The sequence below is a fragment of the Vipera berus genome, assembly GCF_964194415.1.
Source record: "Vipera berus genome assembly, chromosome: 5".
NCBI classification, from domain to species: domain Eukaryota; kingdom Metazoa; phylum Chordata; class Lepidosauria; order Squamata; family Viperidae; genus Vipera; species Vipera berus.
This window is the reverse complement of record NC_138207.1, coordinates 31,810,670-31,829,188: the sequence shown is the minus strand read 5'-3', so window position 1 is coordinate 31,829,188 and position 18,519 is coordinate 31,810,670. Positions and strand designations below refer to the sequence as shown.

At 33.9% G+C, this 18,519-nt stretch overlaps 2 protein-coding genes across 7 annotated transcripts in view; both read left to right on the top strand.

Moving 5' to 3' along the window:
* The window catches only part of MFF (mitochondrial fission factor), a 29,691-nt gene extending 18,809 nt beyond the window's left edge, over positions 1 to 10,882 (top strand). For 3 of the 6 annotated variants that reach the window (XM_081328377.1, XM_081328372.1, XM_081328373.1), the window contains 4 exons: positions 1,305 to 1,463; positions 6,929 to 6,991; positions 8,287 to 8,371; positions 9,765 to 10,882. In XM_081328377.1, the coding sequence (XP_081184503.1) occupies positions 1,305 to 1,463; positions 6,929 to 6,991; positions 8,287 to 8,371; positions 9,765 to 9,896 (439 nt within the window). In that variant the 3' untranslated portion in view covers positions 9,897 to 10,882. The remainder of the gene's footprint in view (positions 1 to 1,304; positions 1,464 to 6,928; positions 6,992 to 8,286; positions 8,372 to 9,764) is intronic. The other 3 variants (XM_081328374.1, XM_081328375.1, XM_081328376.1) reach the window with 3 other exon arrangements.
* Positions 10,883 to 11,830: 948 nt separating this feature from the next.
* On the top strand, positions 11,831 to 18,281 carry MRPL44 (mitochondrial ribosomal protein L44; the record flags this gene model as incomplete). The annotated part of the gene is made up of 4 exons (XM_081330107.1): positions 11,831 to 11,997; positions 14,296 to 14,764; positions 16,457 to 16,635; positions 17,990 to 18,281. 4 exons carry the CDS (start codon positions 11,831 to 11,833, stop codon positions 18,159 to 18,161), a joined length of 987 nt encoding a protein of 328 aa, XP_081186233.1. The 3' UTR covers positions 18,162 to 18,281.
* Positions 18,282 to 18,519: the final 238 nt, after the last annotated feature.

The window sequence follows — 18,519 nt, the reverse complement described above, 5'->3', positions numbered from 1 at the left end:
AAATGAAAATGGTCCAGAAATTAGGTTGAAGTACACCTCCCAACAAATAGTTAAACTTAAAAAAAATGTGCTTAAAAATTGTTATCATTTTCACAATACCTTTCACAAAGGTAAATCCTATAGTAAATACATAAACGTCATCCGTAGGGCTTGTATTTTGCTTTGAATAGTTAGCTGCCAGTGATATTCAAAGTCATACAGAGAAATCTACAAAACTGAGCTTATTTCCTTGGAAGAATACTCGTTTTCATTTATATATTATTCAGGACTATGCTGGCAGCTTTTCTAGTTTGTCTTTTATGTAAAATATGAGTAGAAGCTGTCGGCATTATTTCATACAGCTATAATTTCAGAATGTAATCTAAACATAATCTTCCTAAAGTGTTTAGTGTACGGACTAAAATCTTTTTGTATAAAATATAAAATTTTGTTTCAATTTAGGATCTCCAATAGAAATATTCACAAATACCTATACAGCAAATTTCCATTCTGTGCATTATTTCTGAAAGATTTTGCTTCAGAATAAATTATTGAATATGTTTTCCTTATTTGGGATATGTCTAGAACTTATCACTGCCTCTGGTTAGTTGTTTGTTTTGCAGTCTATTCTCATAATCTCCACATAGCTTTAATTATTTTGCAAAAAGTAAATATCATTATGGTTTTATCTAAACTTCATATCTGAGAGCAGTTTCAGAATAGCTTCCTTCTACAGTATAAAATAAATATTTGAGCCTACAGTATTTTATGCCATACAGCAGATTTTAATCAAAATCACATGCTTTACAGTATGTCATTCCTATAAGAAAGAGGTAACACTGCATATATTGTGTCCTCTCTTGCAAATGTTTCTTCTCTCCCATTGAGATGGAAGGGGGCATTATCAGACCTAGACGAAAAACTAGGATCAATCTTCTGAAAAAGTAATTATAACTGAATTAAATGTTATGAATTTCAGTAGGTTTCCCAATAGGTCAGAATCTATCTCTGGGAATTCATTAGAGTGATTTGTGTTTGTGTTTTGAAAATAGAATTGTATTTTATCATACCTATTGTATATTTAATAAGTTTAGTAAATGTCTACTAAATCAGAGTAGATTCTTTACCAATTATCTTAAAGTGTTTTTTCTACTGAAAGTTTTTCGGGTTTCATTGACATTATATTTGATAATATTTTACTTATTTATGGTAAAAAAAACTGAGACCAATTTAATTTTTCAACAAGGATTGGTAGAGAAAACTTTTTTTCTATCTGAAACCTGATACTAGTGTTTCTCTCTTCATTTGCTATGCTTGCAAAACAGTGTGACACCATCACCTCAACAGGTTCGTGTCTGCTCTCCCCAAAAGTTTTCTGAAGATGGACCTAGTCTTTATTCTGCTCGGGGCATTTTGTCGCTTATCCAGTCTTCTACTCGTAGGGCTTACCAGCAAGTCTTGGATGTGCTGGATGAAAACCGCAGGTGATTGGCCATCACAGATTCTGCCAATTTACTGCTTTTTACTTCCTTTTAATTTTCTAGTTTATTAATTTTGATTTTTTTTTAAAGTACACAGCATAAAAGTAATATTTTTTTCATGTCTTTTTCTTTCTATTATCTATGAATGACATTTCCAAAATTCACATTTCATGGATAGTTTTATTTCTTATTTGGACAAATTGAACATTTCAATAGCCAGTTAAAATTCTGAGAAGAAAAGGGAAACAGGGCACTAAATACAGCTATGCAATCCAAGATAATACGTTCTTTTGTTTTTTTTCTTAATACAGTAGAATAGCTTTTGTTATTTCTAATTGACTTAGTATAAAATATTTTCTTATAATATGGTAATCATAGAATTTTTTAAAAAATATAGATGATCAAAACCCAATAACATTGAAGGAGATGGAATTAAAAGTATGATACTGATTTATCTGATCACTGTCTGCAATATCTATAATACTTGTTGGAAAAAAATGCCTATAGCAATTTCTTCTTGAAAGTTGCATGGGAAAAGACAGCTTATGCAGTTTATATGCATGACTTTCAAAAGCTCTGAGTTATTTTTGCTAACCTGCTGTCAGCCAACTAATTAATAAGGAACCTGTCAAATACTAACCTGTATCTTGAAATTTTATTTGTTATATAGTAAGAGCTATTACTTCCATTTCTACCAAATAATTAATTTTTTCCATACCAAAAGAGTCTTTTCGTGCAAGCTGCTGCACCTGTTTTTGAATCTAGTAATCTTTGGGCTTCTCTTATGAGTCCAGAGCAAAGTATCAGGTATTCTATTGTATTCTGCTATGTCAGCAGAACTTCTATTTAGCAACTTTATTATTGCCATTTTAAAGATCAAATTGGAATCAACATAGGAGTTAGTCACTGATTTTTTTTATTTCAATTGAGATTATAATGGTTCTCCAGAGCAATAGAACAACTTATTAACACTTCTATTCGACCATATTTCTTTAATGATTACCATGTTTTAGAACTTTGTTGTGCCATATATCTAAACAGTTCACTTTCTTTACACTAACAGTTTTTGTGGTTTTTATTTAAATACTCATATCTTCCTTTCTACATTAAAAACTAAGTTTCTTGCAGATGTAAAACTTAACTGCAGTACTTGCTTAAGTTTTATAGAGGTGGGTACATTCAGTTCTCCCAGATTATGAGTCTTAAAATATTTTCTCAAGATTTTGAGAATCATAGTTTTTAAATTTTATAAACCAATTAGACATAATTCAACCAATAATAAGGCCTTGAAAAATAATCAGAAAAACGTTTCTTTCTAGTTTATCTCAAATATAATTTTAAAAATCAAGTATTATATTATTTTCTTTTAAAACCATCTTTAGGTAAAATTAAACTTCTACAATTCGCATGCAGGAATGTGAAATTTGGAAAATATATTACTTGCATGGCTACAGTTGCTGATTCTTTTACAATATTTTTATTTATAGAATTGCTTTTTGCTGTTTTAAGCATATTGTTTTATTTAAGCATAATATTTTATTTAACAGTTTCTAAAATTTGGTTTTTGTTCTACTTTATTTTTCTTTTAAAATATTTTCTGATTCCTGCATATCCCATCCATGCTTTGCATAACTACAGTATATTCTATTGTCAATTAAAATGTTTATTATTTATCGTGGCTAATAAATCAATCATAGGATAAATTCTTTTTCTAACATTTCTTTTCTCAAAAATTATCTTTGACAAGCCCGATCTTAAGGGAACATCTAGGACTCCACTATGAACATGATACACATTTTTGCTATCTTGGAAAAAATTCAATGCATCTGCCTTGTATTTAAGACATCTATAATATGGATATTAGTGTTATATCAGAAACTTTCATAGTGAACTGCTGTATTGGTGGATAATTTAAAAGAGATAAGTTCTTCCTGTCATATTGTTTGTCTACAATTTATATATCTAGCTTGGGCAAGTGTTTTATAATGTATATTTCTTTTCAGCCCTTTCAATATACCTTTGGCTCTAGATATACTTTTCATTGTAAAAGTATGACACACTTCTTTTAATGTTTAATATAAGTTGCTCAGAGAACTTAGTCTGTTGGTTGGTTGTAGAAATACTGTATAGTCAAATATAAGGTCTAAAAGGTCTCATTAAAGATTAGGGTTCTAGAAAAGTTGGACAATAAGAGTTTTGTGAGTATGATACAATAGAAGATGAATATGACTTTAAGAGGAAGGTAGACTAAATCTGAGCGGACGTATTTCTGGCTTTTACATAAAAGTAAGCTAGAGATAAAATATGCTTCTCTTTTTTTGGACGATATACTGTACTTGATGTAAAGAATATTAAAATTTATGTTTAAACTGAAGGAAACTACAGTATTCCTGAATGTTGATACCTGATGTGGTACTACTTGAAGTTTTGTTAATAATGAGTTGAGAATTGTATTATCAAATCAGTATTCTCAAAGCAAATGGGGCCATATCTTAGATATAACCTGTAGCTGCTGCATGCAGGTCTTTCTTTATCCAGTTCTTAGCATCTCATATTAAAATGTTTCAGGTACATGGCTGGGGAATGACTTCAGATTGGAAACTTCATTTATGTCTCCACTTGCACATTTGTGTTTAGCTGCCTCCCTTTTTCTTTTTTCTTTGTCTCAAATGTGTAGTTTTAATCTTACCAATTCGTAGAAGCAGTAAGTGTTGCATTGATTTATGTTGCTCTTCAAATGTCCTCATTGTAGATCTAACTTTTCTTTTCATGTAAAATTAAGGTTAGGAGCAGCCGCTACATCTTCAGGGTGCAAAACACTGGAAATCCTTCAGATTTACTATCCAAAGATTTGCTAGTTACCATATAAAATACACTTGAATGAACAATATGGCAGTTCAAAGCACTTTAAAAAACTTGTTTCTCAATGTGCAGAATGTGTATGCACTCATGCAGAAAGACCTGGGAATAGTGTCCAAAACATTCATGCAAACCTTGCAAATGAAGCAGTGTGATTTTGAAAAAGACAGGATTTTGCCCTCTTTCTATTCAAGCTCCTGATAACATACATTTTACTGTATGTTGTTTCAGATCCCACTAAGCTTTGCAAGTACAATTGACAGATTCCATTGCAAAAAATATCTTCCTCATTTTCTATGGACATGGTAGTGTGTTAACTGTTCTTTTTTTGAACTTCAACTTTTAATCTCAGAGCAACTGTTAAGTGTTTGTGTGTGTGCAGATTACAATACATGCTTAACAGATGTATGTCCTATGCTTCACCCTGTGCCCTAATTTGAGAGTTAAAGAAAGTTTAGCGAGATCAATGACAGTTTTTGCTTTCCTCTGTCTTGGTTCTGAATGGCAGCTGCTAGTTGTCTGCTTTCTTCCCTTTGGCAGATACACTTTTAATCTTCATCATCAGTCCTCTCCTGGGACTCCAACCATACTGTCTGAATTAATTAGTTATTGCCTCTTGGCACTCTTTATCCTTTTCTGTCGTCTTCAGCACACTTCTTCAGATGATGCCAAACAATTCTTTAGCAGTGCAAGTTACAGCATGCAAGCAAAATACGTTCTGTGATTTTTATAGGATGATTTGTGCAAGGCTGGTTAATGAAGTTTTCTATTTTTAATAGAAGTACATAATTACTTATTTCTGATAACTACAGCTTGCTGGGCTATTGGGCATATCTACAATACACTAATACAGTTAAGTGGTAACATCCAGCCAATCTAGGCTTCTCTTGAAAAGCAATGCCCGGTTAGACCTTGTCTGTACCTGGAAGCCTATGCTTGAACTGACAATTTATGTAGAAACAATATATTGTAATTCTCTTTATCTCAGTGAAGCAATTTACATTGTCACAAATCAGGCCAGTGCTTCAGGAAAAACCTCTGTAGTCTTCTCTCCCAATGCCGGCCAAAATGCTTCTAGCTAAGTGGGTTTGGCACATATTACAAGATTCAGTGTGCACTGAAGCCGTCTAACCTTGAAAACCTTGGTAGTGTATTGAAATGTCTTTAAATTGAGTAGATTCAGTGGAAGTCCCACAAAGTCACAGAAAATCTGGCTAAGTTCTATCTTCTGCAGTGCTCACTGAAAGATCTTCCAAAACTTTCTTCACAGTGTAAGCTCTGCAGAAAAAAGCTGGGAGCATTGTGAAGCAGAACATCAAGGTTGCTTTGCTCTTAGAACTGAGGGACACACTTTGCTTTGTAAAATAATTTGAAAGGGGTGTTTGCCCAAACCTTGAAAAATCTAACCCTTCAAAGATTTAAACAACCCTAGTTTTTGGATGGCAAAATGATTAGGAAGTATCAAACCTCTAGTCTAGATTGGAAAATTGAAAATATTTTCAGAATAACTCAGTGGCAAATAACTTCTGTATTGTTGCCAAAATGGACTTTGTGGTCATGACCATATCTTCAAATCTTTATTTTTCCATTTTTATTGAACGGTAGATATGCCTTCTAGATTGCTAATTTAAATTGCATCCAATTATTTGTAAACATGAATGTTCTTGTGTTTATTGTCTTTTCAATAGAATTCTGTGATGTGTTATGTAAAGTTTACATTAACTCAGTTCTTAGCTAATAATTTGGGGAAAAATAGTTACTTGTCAGATCAAAAAGATTGTATTAAGTATTTGCTGTAAGTGTTAGAAAAATGTCCCATGATGTCTCAGCAGTTGGTGTATTTGGCAATTTGTATGACAATGTTATGTCATAGATTTTTATGAAAACAATTGAAACAGTATTTTTAAAAATTATTCCCGCTGTGAGTGAAAATATGAGCATGTGCATTTACTGTTAGTTTGTATTACAACTTTAGGATGCTCAAAAATTTCATGAAATTTTAGAAATCATATGTCAGTTAAAAGCAAAATGAGAAATAATAAATGAATACCAGTAATAGTGTTTTTATTACAATTATAAAAAGATGTAGATGCATGAACACACAATCTCAATTTGGCAGGGTGGTGTGCTTTGGGTTCCTTCAGTTAAATGTTGCCATTCATTGGGGACTCCAGAAATCTGCCTTTGATGTAGTACTACCTGCCCTCTGGAATAAAGTTCTCTCTGAGATACTGATGGCTTCCAAGTTGCTGGCATTTCAGATGGCCTTGTTGACTTGGCTCTTCGCCCAGGCTTTGCTGAGGATAAGTAAAAATGAAATTATTCTGATAAAAATTACCTGTACTTAGAATAGGCTCTTGAAATCAGTGGAACAAAAATTTGTCATAATTAGGTTAAGCTAATCATAATCTGGGAAAATCATTTGTGCATCATGGAGTATACTATTCCATTATAAAATGGCATATTTTCTAAATATAAATAGGATTTGTAATTGCAATACTGTATAATAGAAATAACAATCTTTGACTTCAGGGCTTTTTTTGTTCTACTTCTTCTCTCCTTGTTTTTTTTTTTTCCTATTTCCTTCGTATCTACAAATCTTGCCTTAGGCCAGTGTTACGTGGTGGGTCAGCAGCTGTCAGTTCCTCTAGCCGCCATCATGATGAAGCCAGGTAAAGTTGCATTTAGTTAGCTTCTCTGCAAACTATTAAAGATGTTCCTGAACTAGTTTGATCAATACATTTTTATACTGTTCTGAGTGCTCTAGAGGCTTGTTCCCCCCCAAAAAAAATTCCTTTTCAAGTTTATTTTTTTTCCTGTCCTTATTTTTATTGTTCTTCTCTTGAACACTAGTGTAGAAATATCAGATTTGGTGGATGATTTTCTTATTTATTTAAAATTTAAAACTTAGTTTCCAATGTGCCATATCTTGGTTTGCACTTAGGATTCCTTCTCTTTGTTTTTTATGATTCCAGTAATCTATGATACATTTATGTAGGGTAACAATATTATATCACAATGTAGTAACTGTAGCATAATTTATTCAGGATTTAGGCTACTTCAGTTGCTTCAAAAAGAACTCAAATTCTTTTTTAGAATCTTTTTTATTTTTTCTTCAGCTCAAGATGTCTTTATTATCCCCTTTGTATTGGCTTGGCTTGCCCAAATTTATTTTCTACTATCTTATTAATTTAAGCTCCTCTCCTATAAATCTTATCCATATATTGATGAAAGTCTCATCAGTACTTTTCCTTAGTGCTGAGCTTACATATGTACTTGGCAACATTTTTCTGAAACGTTGGTTTTAAAACTCCTGTCCGGCTACCTAAATTTGGTTTTCAGAATTTTATGATTACATGTCACTTCGTAATTGAGGTGCATCTTCATTGCTGTTTCACCCTCATACTGTCAACATGGAATATGTATGCCCATCACAAACCTAGCTCTGTCATTCTTCACATAACATTAATACATTCTTTTTTTAACTAGTTTTCTTAACAAGCTTTAGTGTCTTTGCTCACATACTATACTATAAATCATGACTTACAAATCATAACACATACAGATATTGTTTAAAACAAACCATAATTTAGTGTTTGGGGTTTTGTACACCCAACTTCTGCCTTTAATGTAGATTGGCTATTACCAATAACTAACCCTCAAAGGCATATCTTTTAGTATTTATTTCTTGAAATTCTTCTCATTATTTCATCCTAGAATTAAATACTGTATTTTACCTAGAATTCAAACAGCTTGAAGCATTTCTTGCTTCACAGAAAATACCTGTTTTGTTTTGTTTTTGCTATAGTTGCATTTCTTCAGGCTGCATTGAATTACCACTCTGTATGATGTCTAATGTTCTAAGGGTTGTTTTTCAGAAGGTGGTAAAAATGTGTAAAAAAGTTGATATTTTACCTATAATTCTCTTTGTGCCACTGAAGAATGTTTGTATTTTTCTGTCATACAGATATACTCTTTCAAATTTAGACACATCATTAGAGGGAGCATCAGAAGATATGGCAGTTGTGGATGCTGCTTCTTTAAGACGACAGGTATCTAATATTCTTCAGCTATTATAGCTGTAATCCTTACACAATATAGTTAATTCATATAGTAAATGTGAGATGTCAGGGACCAGAATTGCATTACCATTAACATTTAGAAGTATATTCATATTTGGTATTGTAAATAATTTATCAACTTTTGTACAAAGTTGTTTTCTCAGCATTCTCAGTTTCTAAATTAATAAAATATAGGCATGTCCCAGCAAATATAAGTAGAAATATTTGAAAAGGAAAGGCTATTGAGAAGATAAATTCTGTTGCTTTGTTTCAAGTTGCTGAACAAACTCTGCTTGTATTAAGATTTATTTATTGAATTTATTTGCCACCGTCTCATAACTAAACAACTTTGGGCAGCTTTCAGCTTTAAACCATTAAAATCCTAACAAATAAATATCTCTTTGTCAATAAAAATGGAAATCCCACTCCAGATAAAATTATAGTTAAAAGATGGGAAGGGAGGGAACAGGATGTGTGCGGGGTTGGTAGAATTGCCTCTTTAATCATCAATCACCTCTAGTGTGATGCTCCCCCGTTAGAGTCACCAGCTAAGATTCATTCATGCATTTTATGTTGTCCTATTCTTCATATACTATAAAGTTTTTTTGTATTTGTTGCAAAGCAGTTTTCAAATGAATAAATCTAGAAAAAGGTTTGAACTGTAAGACCAGAAACCTTTCACAAATGTTTAAAATTAAAAGCCTAGAAAAATTGCAACAATTACAAATAATCCTCAACTAATGAGAAGTCAGAATTATGAGAAGCCAAGAAGGCGGGCTTTATATCTATAATGCATTTCTGCCCATCGTAAAATGTATTGCCATCCCTCCATGGTCATGTGACTGCATTTCAACTGTTTGGCAACCAGCTTGTCTTTACCAGTTTCTGGCAAAACACCTATTTGAAAGAATGGCTTTCCACTTTATAACCACGATGTTTGCTCTATGATTGTGGATTCATTTAATGTGTGCGGTGATTCTACAAAAATATCATAAAATTGGGTTTGGTCACATGGGTGCCTCAACTTGTGACTGTGACAACTTATAACCAGAAACTCAGTCCCAATTTACATTTTGAAGAATAAAACGCATGGAAACAGAGTGCTAATGATATACCATGACTGCAGTAGCTCCCTGCAAGAAAAGGTGTGACAAAAGTAGTGAAATGTAGGAGATAAAAATATGAATTTGTTAATATAAATACGGAACATGAAAGAAAATGTAGCCCAAATTACAAAGACTGTAAGGGCAGGAGCATTATCTTACTGAAAACAGGTCTTCTGTTGGTTAAACAGTAGGATTCCAGGATTGAAGTGCTATATTGACAGACTGTTTGATCACTCAGGTAGTTGTGGAAAATATTAATATTTATTTTTGTCTTTTAGATAATAAAACTTAATCGCCGCCTACAACTTCTGGAAGAAGAAAATAAAGAACGAGCTAAAAGGGAGATGATCATGTATTCAATCACTGTAGCTTTCTGGCTACTAAATAGTTGGCTTTGGTTTCGGCGCTAAAAATAGCTTCTACATTTAAAAAGATCTGACAGTGGGGAAATACAAAAAAATTACAAAGTCCTTTGTTCCTGTCTCTGAATTGTATGGTGACTTATGGCCCATGCACTGGAAACGTCTGCCACTGTAAAAAAAAAAAACCTAATATATTACAGTGTTAAAAAAAGGATGCTTGGACATTTTTTTTCCAAATTATTGTAACATTCTGTTAACATTTTTTTGCATGATAATGTACATTTCAACTGTATTTTGCAAAGGGAAAGTCTTCACCCTGTAAAGGTAACTACAGACACTTCTCTTTGCATAGAAAGACAAACATGGATTTTTCAAATAATCTACAAAATGGCATAACTTGTGGTAGGTTTTTTCCCTTTTTTGTATTAAGTACAGCACCTTTATTGTTAACTAATTGCACTTGTTTCGTTTAGCCAAAATATTTTTGCAGTGGTTTGCCAGATGAAATGGCATCCTAACTTATCTATATCTCTCATTCTGGCAAGTGTAGATATTGACTAAAAAACATTATTTGCTAGAATGTCAGGAGATTATCCACAGGTATGTGTAAAATGTAATTTAGCTTTAATATGCTTTTTTCCCCTTAAAAATAAAAATTTAAGCAAGTCTGTTTGAGTGATTTAAAGATTATGGAACAAAGTATCAACAGTAGTGTAATTCATAAAAGTAAAGAGATTGTAATTTCTTACCATTGCACTGAATTGTATTCTTTGTTCTTTGGAAATGTGGAAACTTGAAATTGCAAGTACTTAACTTTCTATTTTGAACTAAGACATTTTTATTTTTTTAGTTCAACACAGCATCTCAAATCACTGTTTCTATTTAAGTGGTTATTTTCTTGTTTGTTCTTACACTTTGAGTCCAACCATTTGCACATACATTGTTTTCCTACGCTAATGTTCACCGTGTGTTTTATTTTAAAAGTTCTACCTTCTTGGAAAGTGATGTAAAATAATAAAATGTTGACATGAAAAGCATTTGTGAACTGTGAAAAACAAAGTCTAGTCCCTAAATAATTTCTATAAAGATTAGATAAAATGCCTCAGTTAAATGTTTACTGATATTAAAATATATTTGTAGTGTCTGCCAAAGTATTGTATCTTATCAATTTTTGAATTGTTAGGATTCTTACCCATGAATTTAAAACCAACCCTTTTTATTATTAGTGCATATAGGTGACATGCCCAAGCAATTATACTTATTATTTTTTCAAATTTTGCTTCAACACATGCTTGCTATAGTTCAGTCTGAATGTTTCTTGTATCATATACTATAGCTTGGATACTTGGGTAGGTGAAGAAGGGAAGCTGAAGCTTGTAAAACCCTTGATTCATTCTGATTACTTAAATGTAAACATGCAGGTTTCTTTGGCAAAAAAAGAAAAACAGTAACAGGTTGCTCTTTGCCTTTTTCCAGTCTAGCCTACAGCCCTTGAATACATTCGTCAGTCTAATCCTGCTTAGTTTTGGAGATTAGACAAGTTTGTTACTCTAAAAACATTGAAAATCTCTTCTCTTGAATAAAAAAAATAAGCTGCATCATCATCATCCCCTCAGTAGCTTCCCTACTGTCACTCTTTTTACATTCTCATACTAACGTTGAAAATAAAGTAGCCGTTTGTACTTTTGGCTACAAGCCGTTAGTACAGCCAATAGTCCGGTAAGAGAGAGACTGGCACGCAGCTCTATAAAGTAATAATTGCGGAAAGCTTATAAACCTGAATTTCCAGACCTTTAGTTTATTTGGCATTCGACTGCGTCGCAGAACTGCGATCTAGTTTTGATACACCTTTTTGAACCAACCATGTTTATAGCAGCACCGAGCCTCATTCGCTAGAAGTCAACTCTGAGCCCGGAACTCAGCCGGACCAAAAAGGAAATGGTACGAGTTTCCAGCCGGCGCTAAATCAAGGTTCCCCGGGTATGATGGCGTCGATGCTCTTACGCCCGCTGCTTCTCCAGACTTCTCAGCGACTGTTCGTGGCGGCGAATGGAGCCGCTTTACTTCATTCTCAGCCGCGCCGAAACAAAAAGCTCTGGCTCCAAGCTTACCTGGAGCAGCAGCGTTTGCTTGAGCCCCCCAGGCGCCGGTAAGAGGGTCTCAGGTGGGAGAGGCTCACGGGATGATGCAGGTTTGGCGCGAGGGGAGCGCTTCTCTTTGCAACACGCAAGCTTTGGGCAGCGTTTGGGATCTCAAGGTCTGAAGAAGTTCCAGCTCTGCTCTGGGTTCAACTCTGGCTGGGGAAATCTGGGAACTGAATGCCACTCATCTTAAAGTTTTCAAGCTTAAAAAGCCACTGGGTTTATGGGCATACAAGCAAATACTTATGCAGTTGAGGATGGCTGTGGTTTAGCGCGGCATCGTTTTTCAAAAAAGTGGAAAAGGGTGTTCTTCCTGACTATTTAACTATTTTTTAATCTAAATAACGAGATTAAACACAAAGTAAAACCCATCTTTGAGCAAGTGCTTCAAGATGATTTCAGTTCTTTTTGAATGATCTTCACTCTTCAGTAATTTCTACATCATTTTGAATGAGGATTATGATACACAAACGATAGAGGAAGGTAATGTAATTGTCAATTCATAACCTCCCTAACACATAGTACCAATGTCCTATTCAGAAATTGTTTGCAATAATTAAGCAAATATTAAAAATGACCATGTATGATGTGCTAAATTGTTCCTGCCGCTCTCAGGGTATGCACCAGTCTCTGCTGGAAAATTTTTACTGTAAAGGAGGACTGACTTCCAAGTTAGATACACGTACCTTCACTGCCCCCAACACTCAGATTTTTAGTATACTTCATTAGATTGTAATTCTAATAGAACAAACTTTATTGTGTTTATGTTACGTAAAGCTGAACCAAATATTTCCTTGCCCAGAGTCAAATATTTATTAATAAACAATAAGGACTTTTTCCCACACAAACTTGAACAAATTATGATCATCTGCTTATTCACTGCTGCTCTATTAAAAAGAATTTTTGTAGTATGTTCTCTGTATGCCATTTCATATATGTTATTTTTGTATGTAGAAAATACATGTTCATCCAGAATTACCTGATACAAATTCATCAGGCAACGATTTTTTGACCCGATGGAGACTTATTTGTGTCAATCACAGATTCCTGAGATTAGGTTTTCTCCGTTGTATAAGAAGTATCCTAAAATACTGTAGGTGCATGTTTTTGACTGTTATTAATACCACTTTAATAATCATGGTGGCGCAGTGTTTAGAATGCAATACTGCAGGCTACTTCTGCTGTCAGTTTGATTCTCACCAACTTATGGTTGACTCAGTCTTCCATCCTGCCGAGGACCCAGATTGTTGGGGGCAATATCCTGACTCTGTAAACCACTTAGAACTGTAAAGCATTGTGAAGTGGTATATAAGTCTGCTATTGCTATTTTATAGTTCCAGGTTTTTATATATTTATTTATTTGTTCATTCCTAGTCTATCCTTCAGCCCAGAAATTCCCATGTGGTATCCAGTCAGAAGGTGAAAAAAAGGGACAGAAACTAAGGAGGAGAATAGGCAGAGGGAAAAATAACTTTTGACTCAGTTTCTTGGATTCTACCACCTATGTCAGCTCTTCTCACTGACATCTGTTATGTCTGTTGTCTATAAACAATAATCTTTTCCACCAGCCAGTTCACTCAGGAAATCTTTTTCTTTCAGGTTTTGCTAGGTCTTGTCACTGCAGATTCTTCCACCACTACACATCAAAAACAACTTCAAGAATACTCAACAATCTCCTCCTCCATTAGTTAATATTTCTTGCCTTTTATATTCATAGTCTCACAGCAGATATTATAAACAAGCATGAAGCCTTTCCATGCATAAATGATACTGAGGCTAATTTACCCCCTCCCCCCAAAAAAACTCTTTTTTACTTTGAGGCCATCACATCATCCCACGTATATCCAAGCAATTTACCATCCTCCAATCTCCATTCATCTTCTAATCAGGACTGATACTCTTTAGCTTCTGAGTTCAGCTATGGTAAATTGTAGTGTGGTTTGCTTTGATTCTGACTTAGTCTGCTAACTGAACATATTTCCATGTTTCATACCTGCAAGTTCTTTTATAATCCTTCTGTGTACAATACATGACTTAAACAAATTAAATATATAGAAGTTTCTATTCTTGAAATGTGTTTGCTCATAATAATCAACTTGGGGCTCTGAAATTATTTTTTCCACAACGTCTTTGATTTCCATAATGAAGATTTTCGAACTGAATATATACATCTAGAAATCCAATACTGGTTTTTAAGAGTAGTAGGAATAGGATACTTGATAGCCTTAGTCTCACCATGAAATCTGTCTTGAATAGGCTGTTTTTTTATATATTTGTTTCTCTATTTCTGCTCTCCTTTTATGCAGGTCTGAGAAGCCTAACTGGGATTACCATGCAGAAATAGAAGCTTTTGGCCACCGGATACACGAGACATTCCCACTGGACCAACTCAAAACTGCATTTGTTAGCCCCTGCTATATAAAAAATGAAGAATCTAAACGCCAAGAACTTGGACTACAAAAAGTAGACCTTGCTCTTAATCTCAAGGACAATCAGGAACTTTCTTTACAGGGAGCTTCCTTTACGCACTCTTATCTCACACAGTGCTTTGAAGAAGCCTTTCCAAAAATGCCACCAGCTGGCATTGAAGCTCTTGTTAACTATCTCACCAGTGAAGAAATAGTATCCTACATTGCTACAAACCTATCTTTGCAAGACTTGACGCTTTGTGCAGAATTTCCTGTGCCACCTAAGGTGCTGCAGCAGACTCTTTTTGCTGTAATAGGAGCTTTGCTTCAAGGTAACAGCTCTCAAAGAACAGAGATCTTTATCAGAGTAAGTTATTATTACAGAATGTAATGTTATGGCTAGCAAAAAAAAAAGTTCTTTGTATCCATACTAAATTACAGAGCTAGGAAAATATGTAAGAAAATATATTGTTCAGGTATTAATAGATTAATTTTCAATTGCCTTTGTGATTTTATTTAATGAGATTGAGATGAAATTGTTTTAAGTAGTTAATAGACTTTAAGCAGAGACAGGCTGTCAAAAGGGTACAGGCTGTACCCTTAAGAAAACAAAGCATTTCATATACTATCACACTACCAAATTTTGGCAACTAGACATTTGAAATTGGTGATGCAGACTTTCTTTTAACAAAAGATTTGCATGGGTGCTGTATTCTGACACAAATTTGCAAATTAGATTAGCAGAACACATATTAAGAGAATTAAGAAAAAATATGCAAAATGATGTTAAAGACTGAAAAATACTGGAAAATTACATGGATAGATCCAGCTATACTGCCAGAATTTTAGTCTAGTATTTCTTTATTTGCTTGATGATAGCATGGAATGTTAAAATGAATGTGGAAACATTTATTTTAGACCAATAATGCCCTTACTGCTCTATAGAATAAATAACGTAAGCACAAATATCTGGTGGTGGTTAGTGCTAAGGTGAGAAATGCTATTTTATGTAACTATCCTTCAGGGAAGTTAACTTTATGGAAGATGATTTCAGAAAGTTGATATTTGATATACCCTATAGACTTCCTTAGATGGTTAATTTCAGTTAATTCTGATTATTTTGTGAAAATTAAACATGATGGTATGGCTTTCCTTGTATCCTAAGCTATTTTGCAGTGTGTCTACTTCCACCCTATTAATCTATAAATACTTTTTCCCTTGATATGTTAATATAAATTTATCTCAATTTTTGAGAGACATAGTCTATTTAAAGTGTTATAATGCAGTATTAACTAAGCATTACAAAAAATACTCCTTAGTGCAATGGTTCTCAACATTTTTTTCACTATGGATTCCCTTTAAATCCCTTTTGTGGCCACAAACCATAAATCCCCAAGACTCAAGATTTAAATCGTAACATTTCTTCAAGCCTTCATGGACCCCCTTTGATAATACTGTGACCCCCCCAGGGGCCTACGGACAACAGGTTGGGAACCATTGCCCTGGTTAATAAGAGTTCTGTTTGATTTCAAAGAAATATAGGTAGTTCTCAAATTATGACAACAATTGGGATCAGAATTTCTGTTACCAAGCAAGGTGGTTGTTAAATTAGTTGATCTAATTTTATGACTTTTTTGCCATGGTTGTTAAGTGAGTCACTGCCGTTCTTAAGTTATTCATGTAGTCATTAAACAAACCCAGGCTTCTTCCATTGACTATGCTTATCAGAGGTTGGCTGGGAAGGGTGCAGATGGCCATCACATGATCCTTGGATGCTGCAACCATCATAAATACATCTCAGTTTCCAAATACTAAAATTTTAATCATATAATTGGGAATGCTGTGATGGTTGTAAGTGCAAGGACCAGTTGTAAGTCACTCTTTTCAGTGCTGTTATAACTTTGAACAGATGTTAAATGAATGGTTGTAAATCAAGGACTACCTGTATTATGTATCTCAAACAATGATTATTGCTATTATTTTAAAATAACTCAGGTACAGTATTCTGTTTGATTTCATATAAATAAAATAATATTATCTTTTTAATATTTGTTTACAGGACTTCTTCATCCCACAGTTGATAGGAAAGGAACTATTTGAGATGTGGAAGATTGTAAACCCCATGGGCTTGCTGCTGGAAGAATTGGCCAAGAGGAATATAACTGCTCCAGAACCAAGGCTAACCAGGCAGTCAGGAGCTACCACTGCTTTGCCCTTGTTCTTTGTTGGGTTATATTGGTTAGTAAGATTTCAGGCTGATTCAGACTTGTTACTATGTACTGAAGGTGGACACCTGTCTTACCAGTTATATGTAACTCATCAGTCAGAGTCGCCATGTTTGAATGGAATTTCATGTAGAAAATAAAACAGGCATAAAGCAGTTTAGTTAGTGTCCATTGTTGGGGAGCAGAATGCATCTAAGCACCAAGTGTAATAGAATAATGTCAGGAGAAGAACTGGTTGGCCACTGATATACGTGCTGAATTCAGATTGCCTTAGCATGTTGAGCCTGCAGGGTTTAGAATTACACTTCCACTTCACATAAGTGATAATAAAATCTAAACTAGCCTTTCATATTCTGTTATTTGCGGTGCATATTATAGCTTGTAAAGAATTATGTACAGTATTTTTGTTGGTTTCTATTCTCTAAAGAGTAAGTTCTAATCATTGTCCCATTTCCAGCTTATATCCCTATAAGATAAGAGTGCTTTCTGACAGGAAGAGACATGTTTCTGGCATTCTTCAGTCTATTTCAAGAGTGATGACTTTGCAGTGTGGGTTCAGAAATAATAGTGTCATAAATTGTCCTTGTTAAGTTCACTAAAATTCCTTTTGAGCTACTTTTATGGGTTTTCAGCCTTTAAAGAAGTCTTTGTCTTGTGTTTTTTTTATCTTAGTCTTGCCTTTTTCATACTGCTATTACTACTATTCATGGATTATTCTTGATCTTTTTTGCCCTGAATGGTGAAGTAATTTTACCAATTCAGATCTCGACAATTGCTTTTCTTGTTTTGTAATTCTTGATTGTACAACATGTACACACATTAATTCAAAGGAGTTAATTGCTTAGAATTGTTGGTAGTGGTACAAAATATATTGATACCAGTTGATATCAGGAAATGTAGAGATTAATTAATTTACTGATTTTTGTCCTTTCCCTGTAAAATCCAGACTATGTTTCTTAATATTTTTGATTGCTTTCTAGGAGCAAAATCAGGATCTAATATTTCATCTTTTATTAATTTTCATTTCAATATATTGCATACAATCACTACAGAACAATCTAATAATAAAAGTAGCAGATAGATTTCTTAAAACGGAAATGCAGAACAATGGTTTCAAAATCAGTTTATACAAAGATCAAAGAATAGACTAAAATTGTTTTTCACGGTATTATGTCATGCTTGATGAGATAATTTTATACTCAGGGAGCTATTTGAGCTACCAGTTTTTCAGTGTTTGATTTACAAAGAGGCTGTGTACCCTCTACTAAGCCTTGTTCTTAGTTATTAGATAAATAGACTGTATGTTGCCTAAGCTGATTGATCAGTTGCATAATCATAGACAATGAAAGTATTTCTTCTCTTTTCAGTGATAAGAAGCTTCTAGCTGAAGGAACTGGTGAAACAGTATTAGCTGCTGAAGAAGAGGCTGCTCGTGTGGCCTTGCGGAAACTTTATGGATTCACCGAGAACAGACAACCCTGGCATTACCCTTCTTTGAAATGCGAGAAGAAAGCTGAAAAAGCTATTAGCAGTAGTTAGGCAAAAAATCAGGTCATTTGCAACAATACTGTATTTCAAGAACTTTTTTCTTTCTCTTCCATTACATTTATCTAAATTAGAATGCTTTGAATAAAAGTGATCTATCAAACAATTCATAAGATAGCCACATTCATTGTATTGTTGTGGAAAGCAATTCTTCATTCCTTGTACTGTGAATATTTGCAATGGCGACCCAAAGAAAGGGATTATATTCTGACTCTGGCTGTTGTTTAATGATGTATCTCCTTGCTGAGACCCCTGTGCCTGGCCTGTATAAGTGGATACTATCACTGCTAACAGCCTTTGCCAGATAGCAGAACTCATGAAATTACCTTTTTATCATCCAGAATAACCTTTA